At 39.7% G+C, this 11,895-nt stretch overlaps 1 protein-coding gene across 1 annotated transcript; it reads left to right on the top strand.

Annotated features, from left to right (window-relative positions):
• Window positions 1–565, top strand: CG14113 (uncharacterized protein). Its single transcript, NM_144174.2, has 2 exons — window positions 1–101; window positions 154–565. The coding sequence occupies exons 1-2, from the start codon at window positions 84–86 to the stop codon at window positions 382–384; spliced, it is 249 nt and encodes an 82-aa protein (NP_652431.1). The 5' UTR covers window positions 1–83; the 3' UTR covers window positions 385–565.
• The last annotated feature ends 11,330 nt before the right edge of the window (window positions 566–11,895 follow it).

Below are 11,895 nucleotides of genomic sequence, written 5' to 3' on the forward strand. Positions count from 1 at the left end.
GCAGGCTTGATCACATAGCATATACAGTAGAAGCGAACAAACGAAAAAAAAAAAACAAAATAATAATACTGCTTAAAATCAAGATGTCATCCGAAGAAGAGGTTTGTCCAATAAGATATTTCGTAAGTTACGACTTTTCATTTTGAATTAAAGGTATACACGGAGGAGGAGACTGATCAGGCCATGTCCTTCATTCGTGAGCATGACCTGCCCATGTCGGAGCTGCAGTATGCACTCAGATATGTCCGCATTCTGCGCGAAAACAAATCACTGAGCGATCAGGTTATGGGAATCCGTGAGCCACAGAATCCTGTTGCTGAGGTGGCGCCACCGTCATTCGACTGGAATGACAAGGAGAATAAAGCCGTGGCCCGGGATCCATAATTGCATTAAATGTTTTTAAGTTTTTTTTTATTGATTTGCGTTCTGCCTTCTGCCCTCTAATTGTCAACGATCAAAGCGCAATTTTAATTATTCGAAAATATGTAAACAAGTTTCGCAATAGTTGGCAATGGCTATATTAACAATTGTAATGCAAAATTAAAGATATTTTTTCTGTGCCAGCAGTAAAGTGTTCTCTGCAACAGTTTTCTTTGCCCAGGTTTTGTTTTTGGCGGTCCATTTCGACATCTTTGCATTCAACACTCTAGAGTGGCCCCGCATTTCCTGGCGAATTGCGATTTTTAATTGTCAAACGCAGTCGGGTGACAAATGAAGGCGTGAAGGAGTTGCACCGGAGAAGCCATAATGACAGCTGATAATTTATTCAGCAAGTGCAACAGCTGAGCGACGGGCAGGAATTGTTTTCCAGCAGCCATGAAATATTTACAAGGGATAAAGGAGCAGCAGCAGCAGAAGAAGGAAGCCGTGTCCTGTGCCACTGAGATGAAATACATCCGCTTGTCATTGTCCGAGGATGGCCGAGTGTCCAGATCTGCTGTAAAATGCAAATGAAGTCCCGGTGATTTCCACCCTCGCCGAGAGACTTGCATTTAATTAGGAATTAATGCGGCAGTGTGGGGGTGCGTTTCGGCACTCTGCGGTTAAGTGAAAGTTGAGCTTTTGGCTTAAGCCGCCTAAGCCGCGACTAAGTTTAATGTCCCAACGCGAAACGCTCAATTTGCATTTTGCATTTTCCTCCTCCGGCTTGTATTCTTTCCAGAGGTTTTCTCCCACAAGGGTTTTCCGCATTTGCAACCCCCAGCAAACAGAGGAAAATTTATTGTTTCAAACGGATTTCGCTGCGCCCCAAATTCGATTACTGGTAATTGCCTATTGCCAACCTTCGTTTTGGAAGGGGGCGTGGCACAAAAGCCGGGCTTAATTGAATTAAAAGGCGTTGCAAAGCTCAAAAGCAGCGGACGCCGTGTTCACTGATGAAGCTTCTTAAGCCGTAAACTGATTAATCGTCTGTATTCCGGTTATGAAACGGGGTAGTTGATAAAAGCGAATAATTGTGACTGCAATGGGTGTCCCATTATTCAGTACAGCTAATCCGATCAGTTAAAGGTTGTTGTTTTTTCGTAATCTATCTATGAAATGCTGATATCATAAGTAGATAAATAAACCATTACGTAGTGAATCCTCATTGATAAGAATAAATGCCAGATGGTTCATAAGTTCGATATTACGATACCGGTTATATTTAAGATAGTGTTGTGATAATATTCAATATATACATTTGTATATAATTTTTCCTTTTAAGGAAGCATATTATATGCAGTAAAATAAAAACAAGGAAATTTCTTGATATATACTCAACCATATTTAAACTTTAACAGATGCCTTTGGTAAGTAGATTTATACTACTGTACTTCAGAGAAGTGTTTCAACAATATTGATTAATAAACCCCAAAGATATATTGTATTTAAAATCGGAATGTCATCGTTTCTGAAGTTCAAATTACGAGCCATTTCGTAAGAGCCGCAGACATGCATTAACAAACATGCGAAACTCGACGCTTATTTAGGCCACAAACAAGCCTTCTCGATTTGGACTCCCCTCCTTTTGGGGGATATACGCTTCCATTTGATGGGTTTATTATTGGGTAAATAAATTAAAATTGTTTACCTTTCAGCGGCGGCCAACTTCAGTTCGCCGGACAGAGACAGCGATACGCAGCTATCTCTTTCGGTGTTTATTTGTTGTTTCTCTGGTAGCCCGAGTGTGTTTGTGTTTTTTTTTTTTTTTTTATATATTATTTTTGCCCAGTTCAATTGCGGTTACGTGAGTACGCGTATGTTGCGGCAACTTTATTTGCGCAAATTAATGGATAAATGTTCACGCATGATAATGGAGAAGGACGACATGGAAATGGGTGGCCATCAACATATGAAAACAAATAGAATTATGGGAACTTTATACAACACGAATGAAAATAGCGCGGAATATTTCCTTTCGAATGGTTTTCGCTGATGGAATTGCACGGTGTCTAAATATTTTGTTTAAATTAGTTTGAAAAAATACCAAATATGGCCAGGCAATTAGAGGGGAGGAGCTGTGCTGTCAAACTTTTCACTTTATATATTCAATATATCCATGATTCGTATCCTATTATGAATCATGCCGCTAAACACAAATGTGTGTGATACTCTAAGGAACGATACACATTGGAATGATAGCAAACAGTTGCGTAAACTATGCAAACTTTGGATATGCGAGTGGGCAACTGTGAAACTGAGAGATTTCCACTCCTGACCACCTCCATCTGGAGTCCAATCAAACAGTGAACTTTTTCAAGTTCTCTGCACTTTTTCCCCTCTATTGATTTTGCTTTCAAATCAAGTTTTTCGTTGAGTGGCCCAGAGTGAGCTTTGATTGAAATAGTTTAGTTTGTTTTGATAGTCATGCATACGAAAGCAAATATTTTGAGGCATCTCGAAAAGTTAACACCTCGAAAAAGAAAAGTTTTTATGGGTTGCCCCTTCTTTTCGCGGTAAGTGGCAATGTGCATCTAAAATAGCTTATAAGTTTGACTAAAACAATTGACTCATTAAAGAAATCCTTTTTTTTTTTAAGAAATTATTTTGCCTGAACACGCGGTTTTTAATCTAAAGTCTAACAGTGGTGATATAGCTCCTGGGATCCTAATTATAAAACTACAGTATATTTAATTGAAATTCTGATTTAGAATTCATTGTACTCAGGTCAGGTGTACAGGTAAACAAATTTAAGCACCATAACAGTTGCCATCTCTGCACTCCAAGTGCCATAAATGTCAATAGACCAGAAACCATTATGCATAATAATACCCCTACTCAAAGTCGGCGCTGCAGGTGCTCAGAGCCAAAGGGAGTTCCCATCTCCATCCCCATCCCGGATCTCCATTTCCATCCCGGATCCCCAACTCCCTGGCCTTTGTCCGATGTCAGCATTGTCTGTTCCTGTTCCCCGACTTCTGTTCGCATGCTAAACAATATTTCTCCATTACGAAACAATGGGACGAGTCGCCTGTCCCCGACAAGTAGCACCTTTTACTTGTGGCATCAGTTAAAAGTTTTGCTTTTTATGCTAGCGCGTTGCAGTGGCAAGTTACCCTCCCTTCAACGCCGCCATCTGCCGCCTTCTCGCCAGGATCCTTGCAACTATCTCAAGTCGTTGCGGCAACTTTTGTTGCCTACTTTTGTGGGTCTTCCTTTCTCCCCATGTGGAAAGTTTTTGCTTTCGCTTATTGTCCGGCGTGGAAAAAGTTAGGTTTTGTTGCTAAATTGAATGCGACTTGCGTTTGCTTTACCGCCGTTGCGTCCTTGTATCCAACATCGTGCTGACGTCCTGCTAAAGGTCCTTGAAGGTGCAAATTGTAAAACAAACAGAGAAACGACACCTTTCCAGCTGCCTCGAACAGAAATGGGGCGGCGAAGTTGGCAGATAAAGTGTTGCCACCGTATCGAGGACTTTAAATCGGGCTCGAGTTACGGTAGCCACATAAACAAGCTACGTTAGAGTAAGCCCGGCTTGGTCCAAATAAGTGTTGGTCAGAACCGTCTCTAATAAATTAGGCAAACAATTTAAGTGTAATTTTGTAATTATTGTAACGTCATTTCTTTGTATCTATGTTTATAAATAGAAGTAAAAATTGTTGTAATACCTCGCCTCATCGAAAGCTTTAAATCATTCGAGATTTCGTATCTCAAAAAAAAACCTTTATAGACAATTTCCCCAAAGTGTTGAACATACTTTAATTTACATTGGAATGAGTAATCCAAATATTTTAAAATTACAGCAATTTCGATCAATCAGACGAGAACAAAACATTTTGATCATTTTGGTTTTCAGTTTTCAAAGCATTTTAGTTGCCAATTACTCTGGCCGAAGCGTATAAATCGCAGTCATTACATTTAACGGCTTAATTCCGACACAGCCATAAACCAACAATAATGGCCAAAGCCAAAACAGCCAAACAATCTGACATATACACACGACCCCATCATATGACAACCACTGGAATCGGTTGGCATCTAAAAAGCTGTGGCCGAGTCCATTGCACTATCATAGAATATTTATTCAATTTAAATTTACCAATTAACTTGGACTGGGTCCGGGGTCCGAGTGGGGAAAAAAGAAAGAGCCCTAAATGCTGACAACGTTTAGAGCAGAGTTTCCCAGCGCCGCCTCTGAATAATAAATGCATAATTCCTAGATGGAAAAGCGCGTGCCATAAATATTGCATGATAAATTATAGAAAAGCTATTAGGACAACAAACGACACGACCAGGACGCAGGACTATAGGCTCCTTTGTTGAGTGTGGAAAAATAGGCGACCCTTTAAATGGCGCAGTGGGCGGAGCCGCCAAGTTCTTCTGTGTTTGACATTTTTCAAATGAGGTTAGCTCGACCAGTGTGTCTGCCAGCGCTGCTTATTTATGTAAATTTGCGTAAATTACTGTGAAAATATTTACGGTAAATAGAGCATTTGAAATTTTTATAATTTAAATGGGCAGGCGCAGTCAAAGTCAATGTGTGGAAATTTCCTCGCTTACCGCCAGCTGTGCACGTAGTTAGTTTCCAAAAGAAACTTGCCGGGCCAAAACTTTTGCATCTAACACGATATGCAAACGGCTGGCAGGAGGACTAAAGCGAAGGATAAAGAAATACAGGAAGCGGAAGCTGAGCAAACAAGTGCAGCCCAAAATGCCATTGACGAGAGAACGTTTAAAAAAGTTTGAGGCACAAATACGGAGCACGAGGATAATACTCTACATAATGAAGTGGTTGTTTTCAATAAATCCAACAAAATATTTAATAAAACCGAGCACTCTTCCAGTTCTAAGAGTTCAGAGCATATCTAAATATGGAACATTTTTTGATATTGTTTATTAAAGATAGTCATATGATACACTTGAAATTCATGTGTTTCCTTTTCCTAAAATGTATTTTTTCGTAAAATTCTCTCAGTAGCCTAAAATTAAATGAAATACCTCTAAAGAGTGCCGTTCTTCGGGACTATGTCATACAACCCCACAAATTTATCTGAGTTTAGTACTTGTACACTCCAACTGAAATCAAATGCAAATGCTCGACATGTGTGCTTGGGTTGGAAATGGTCTTGTGTTTCCCCTGACGCTGGCGTATCAGTTAAATTAAATATTCTTGTCAACTGCAGTCAGCGAGTTGGACGGAGAAGAAATGTTGCTCGACAATTTCAAATATTTGCACCGCACTTTATAGATTTTAGGCTTTTAAATAATAAAATACAGTAGCAGTGGGGGGAGGGTCTAAAACGGAGGCTGAGTGTTCTGCCAGAAGGAAAGGATGTTTCCGCCTTTTCAGCTGCGAAGTAAGGCGTCTTCTTTTCCTCTTTTTTTTTTTTTGGTGGAAGTGCTGAAAGTGCTCTTCAGTTTCAAGGAAGGGGAACTGTGTAAATGTGTGTCGGTGCTCTATAAAACATTTGCTCTTCAAGTACGTACTTAAATTGCATTCAAGCTGAGCAGTTGGTTGGCAAAGTAATGTGCAAGGATCCTGGTCGGTTTGCTTCTGTTTCTATTCCCGTTGGCTCTGAGTTGTTAAATAAGTTGGCCGAAACGTGTGAATGAGTGTCTAAAGATGTGTCGAATTTTCGTGAAGCAGCCACAGAGAAAATGTTTGCCGATTTCAATGGCGCAACGGAAGCAAATACCTCATGTATTAATGTTTATTTTTTGGGTTAAAAAAAAAAAAAAAACTAACTAAATATTAAGCAGTTGATGCTTAAATGTTCCATTAGTCGAAATTATTTAAGCGAAAAGCTATCTCTTAAGGAACTACTTCCCTTCGTTATTAACCACTGATCAATATCGCTTTCGAGCTAGCCATTAATTTCAGAATATATGATATACGGACCATTAAAATTATATTCATTTCGCTGAACGTATTTGTATAAATCACGTTATAACGACATTAACATAACACAAAGCGGTCAGGCAATGTGTTGCTTTTATGAACGATATACTCCTAACAAAACAAGATGATTTGATAGGGCCAAAAGCAATTAACTGGGAGCCTAGCTCCTGACTCCAAATCCCCGATGCCAAACCCAACGAACTGCATAACATTAGCCAACCCAAAGGCATTAAGCGATAAAAACTGATGCGGTCATTAAAAAAATTGGAAGCCCAAAGAGGCGGTGTGTGAGCTGTGTTTAATTAATTAACAAAGAGCGCCTACGGAAATAAAACTAAATGCCCTGTGTACATTAAAATTAACCAAGCAAGAGAATGATAAAAATAAGCATCGAATTATTTCGGGCAACAAAACCCTTTTAGCTGCCATAGCAATGAAATATATGCCAAGCAGCAGCCAAGACACAATTAGCTTTGGGTTCAATACAAGGCACAAAGGCGTATTGTCTCCCCTTTTATTCATCGCGTGGTGAAAGGTCGCCGGGCAGGGTCCTACAACAATTTCTCGCATTACTTCCGCTAAATTAATACCGACTGCGGCTGGACAAGCGCTGGACTGGCGTCGCCCGGACTGGAACCAAAAACAAAAAAAAAAAAAAAAACAAAAAACTCTGAACAATTTCTCCATTTCTCGCAATAAGCCAACAGTGGGTCGGGAAAAACAAAATGTACAAAAATAGGTTTTTATAAGAAATAAAAATATGGACGATAACATTATATTAAGACTGCACAATGGATGTACAAATTATATTACGCATACGCTGCGTTGGCTCTGTTATCATTATTGTTACATTGTGCTTTGTGAATCGTTTTCTTAGCAAAGGTATCAATTATACTCATTTGAATTAACTTATATTTTCATGGTTATCTAATTCAAATATTAGTGATCAGTAATATTGATAATAGCATTTAAAGGATTTTCTTATATTAATTGGTATCGCAGCCCACCATAATTATGGTCCAGTGTGCGAGGACGGCACACTGTGCCGTTTTGCGAGTACTTTGCTTAAATTTCTCCTTTGGTTTATGCGGCGTCTGTCGCGTTGCGTGTGCCCTGTATTTTTCCTTGCCCCTGTGCAAGTGTCGTCGAATTAAAATTCATGGCAGCGCATTTAACTCGCAGGCCAAAAAAGCGGAAAATGTATAAAGAAACACGCCCAAAACAGGACTCCCTTTGGTCCGAAGTCCACAACCAGAACGAACCAGAGCTCCGAGTCCAGTTGGGCTTGCACATAATTTCTGTTATTTATGTTTGCCATAAAGAATGAGGTCAGATGCGACGTCAATTCCTGGGCGGCGACTTTGCCTTAATTAAAGTCGTTAAATCGTGGTGTAGTAAGCGAGGTGAGTTTCGAATCAAATTAATGAGCAGCCAGGTGGGCAATGGGTCATCAGCTCATAGATTTAAATGGCCAGGCGGAGGAGCCAAAGTTGCTGGCGAGCTCATAAAGGAAACAGCTTTCCAAGGCCGTAAAACAAATGGAGCGGAAATGAATCGACTGGGGCATGCCCTACAAGTAGTTGAGTTATGTGCACACACTAGAAGAAAATCCTTACTACATTTTTAAATAAATATCCCAAAATTCAGAAAATGTATTAGTGAGAATAAAAAAATTATATATTCCATAACTGTTTCAGTAAAAGTAATAAAGTAATATTAAATGACTGTTAAAAAAAACAATAAAATTGTATAATTCTTATATATTTTTTTACAAATTCGGAACGCTTTGGTTTTCTGTAACAAAACTTCCTTCAAAGTTATAGCAACCAATCATTCAAGAGTATACCCTTCGAAAATAAAGGAAAACAAACTTCTTAGCAGATGTAAAGCTCTTCAAAGTACTTGAGTCGTTTTCACGTACCTTTGCTCGACTGGAAGCTCAGCCGAAACACATTCCACAGCGGCGTTAATCGGCTTATAAACAATTACTTAACATTATAACACAATTTGCAACTCAAGTTGTGCACAATTGCAGGCGGGTAAAAGGTTAAGCGATTGCAACGCTTACAAGAAGCTCGATTTTCCGGTGCGAGCAGAGGGGCATTGGGGGTACAGGGGTTTTGGGGTCGGGGTGTCAGGTGGTCAGGGGGTCAGGGGTCGGGCCATGTAATGAGCGAGAGTTGAACAGTTCAAATAATATCAATTAACTGCAACTTGACGTGCCTCGGCTAATTATCTCGCTTAATAAAGCGCCTAATGAGTGGAAACAGCTGCCAACGCCCAGTTGCGATTCAGGGACAGAGTTCACAAAAAACGGTGTGGGACCTTGGGATTCCATTATCCTTAACCCATTCCTTTTATTTTCTTTCGTCTGGGCTGTAAAAAATAATTATGCTAAAATGGCTTGGCGGTTTATGAATTTTAATTGTTATGTCTGCCCGGGAATTCCCCATTTCGCTGAAGGTGAGAGGGCCTGCGAGGGCTTAATTTCTTATTCTCCAGCTTTCGCAGTTGTTCTTAAAATTTCACACAGTTTTAAATGGGCAAATAAGGGCTGCAGGGTGTAATTCGGATATATATATATATATATATATATATATATATATATATATATATACATATATATATATATGTATATATATATATATATATATACATATATATATATGTACATATTCATGTGCGTGTATGTGCTAGTGACGTGTGAGCTCATTAAGAAAATTCGCGCGGTCGCTTTGGTAACTATTTTAGCATTAGAGCGCATGAACCAAACGCCACAGGAGGTCGTCCAGAGACGTGGTCCAATTGCTTTCCACGGGGATAATTTGTAAATGCAATCTAGCCTCTATCTACTATTCCCAATTCATTGAGAATTGCAATGTTGCAAATTAAATACAGCAGTTAAATAAAGCCGTATTAGGGAAATGCCTATGTAGATATCCCCTTGTGAGCGCCTGTTCAGCTCTCATTACAATATTCCTCGCAAAACTCAAAGTGTTTTTTTAAGCCAAACAAAACGCATGTGAACTCTGCATAATTATGCGCAAAATATACTAAGTACACACACACACACACACTGGCTATGCGTTCATAGAGCTGTGTATATATGCCGAATAAATATTTGCCTGTTCAAGAGCGAATTGTATGTTTTTGCTCAAGAATCCTTTGGCTTTCTTTGGACAATGTATTTAATAATTGCAACAAGCACTTAGGGTAATTTATTTAATTTGGAACAAGAGCGCTTAGGTAAGTAATTGCTTTTTATTTAAGCTACTACTTACATTTTTTATTGGTACGGAAATAACAAAGAACTAACATTATTAAAATGCTTTAAATTCTTTTAAAATATGGGCTAATTTCTAGTTTTTTGTTCACTGTTAGACTATTTGTTAATTTTCATACCGTTTAGAAGCATTCCTTTGGCCATTATTAGCCCATCTGAGCTTTTTTGGGACCGCTCGTAGCCTTAACCTCATTTTCCACTCTTTTGACAGGTGCTGCCGACTTGGTTTTTCTTTTTTGTTTCGCATCCCTTTTTCGCCAGCAAATTGTTCTTTTACTTTCTCTCGGTTCTGATGCACTTTCCGCAGGGGCGGTGGGGAAAAATGAAGGGGCGTGGCGGGGCATAACGAGGAAAACTCGTATGACAAATAGCCTGCGGCTTTATACACAACGTTGAGAAGCTGTCATTGTCTAGATTCATGTTGCTTTTTCTTTAGCTGCTTTTCGTTTCTTCTTTTCCCCTTTCACATGTTGTTTTTCCGATGTTGCCAGCAGCTTTTCTTTGCTACCCCATCCTCCTCGCCACTGCCACCTTCTGTTTTTCTTGTTACATGTGTGGTTTCCTTCCTTTTTTTTTCTGTTTACACTAACTACTTGCTGTTGCTCGGGTTTGTTGTGGTTTTGGGTCCTTCGTTTTCCACCCAGCGCCCTTGCGGCTGTTGCATTCATCCACCCTCCTCAAGGACACGCCACTGCAGCTGGAAAGTATTCGCTCCGAGTGCCATTAAAATGCACCCAGGGCTGTTGATTGGTAAAGGAAAATCTAACATGTGGCTTACCCAAACTTTTACTGGTTTAAGAAATTGAAGAGCGGGTTACCACAGTGTTTTAAAGTCTTGACACCTTCAGCAACACAATCGAAATGTACGACTAGTTCTGTTGTCTAGCGCACAAATATGGATCTGATTGATAAGAACATTAAGGAAATGGAAACAAAAAGCTTTATATTTATTATTTAATACGAAACATTTCGAAACATTATATCACTATCAGAGCAACATTTCAATATGCATTAATACCGCATGGACAGATTAACTCCTTGTCAAGGAGCTTTGAAAATAATTTAAAATAATGCACTAGTTTTTAGACAGCGTTCACTTTGAAGATAAAATGTGTCAAAAGAAAATTATGCTTCTTGACAAGCTACAAAAATGGTTTCCACATTTTGGCAAGAGGTTTTGGGCTTTGTGATTTGATAGAACCGCCTGTCAATGGCAGGCGAACAAATTACATTAATTTGCAACGAGGCCACAAAACAAGTCAGTCAATAGCCAGCCACGCCCCATTTGACAGTCCGCCTCCAAAAGATATGGCAGAAAGAACGAGGAACGAGCATCGAGAATGACGATGACGCATTGCGTATGCCATATGTCATGTGTATGACAGTGCCGCGTTTAAATAAATTCTGCCGACCAAGCCAACATTTAAGAAATGCCTACCAAATGCAGCCGGATGCCCACAGAATGTGGAGCCTGTCAGCCAAATATATCCAAGTCAGTGACGACACAGCCGGGCCAGAGTTTTGGGCCAGTTGGCCAGCAAATGACAGCGTTGATGGACAGTTTTGTGCAATTGCATTGCATATGGTTAGGCGATGTGCCAGTGACAGCCACGCCCCCTTTAGCCCACGGCCAGCGACGGGGGCTCATCATCATCGTCAGCATCGCCAGAAACAGAAGAGGAGAGGGTCGGTGCCAAATCCGCTACAAAATGATATGCAAATGCAGCTAACCAAAGGGAGAAAAAATCTTTGCTGCAATTAAAAGCTAAATGCACTGGACGATAGCGTCAAATTTCAGCGCACGAGCCATTAACCCACTAAAAACGGGTATTTTTTTATTATTTATTTATATATAATATTCATTTATAATATTCATATGTAATGCGAAAAAATGAAAAGAAAACGTAATAGCTTTTATAGGCATTATAATTCGATAAGATTATAAGAGTATTTTCTTGGTAAATTAAATTTGCATGTTGTGTTTCTTCATTAAAAACTCAATGAGTTTCCAATATAAGCATAATTTTCAATGCCTTTCAGTGCGCCTCGAAAAACTATCGCACTTCGTCTTATCAGATTGCTGTTCTTGTCCCAGGACACTGAGCAGTAATGGGTTAATTAGCTACGCTGCAGAAATTTCAGTGGCGTACGCAAAGGCAAAAACCGCGAGATATCAGACCAATTTAGTGTTATTGCAGTCGCATAACTCCAGAGATTGCCCACAGGACTCTGGATGGGAGCAGGAGGAGCAAAAGGAGCAGAGTGAAGGAGCCGAAGGAGGCTGGAGGACCCA

The sequence above is a fragment of the Drosophila melanogaster genome, chromosome 3L (genome assembly GCF_000001215.4).
Source record: "Drosophila melanogaster chromosome 3L".
Lineage (NCBI taxonomy): Eukaryota > Metazoa > Arthropoda > Insecta > Diptera > Drosophilidae > Drosophila > Drosophila melanogaster.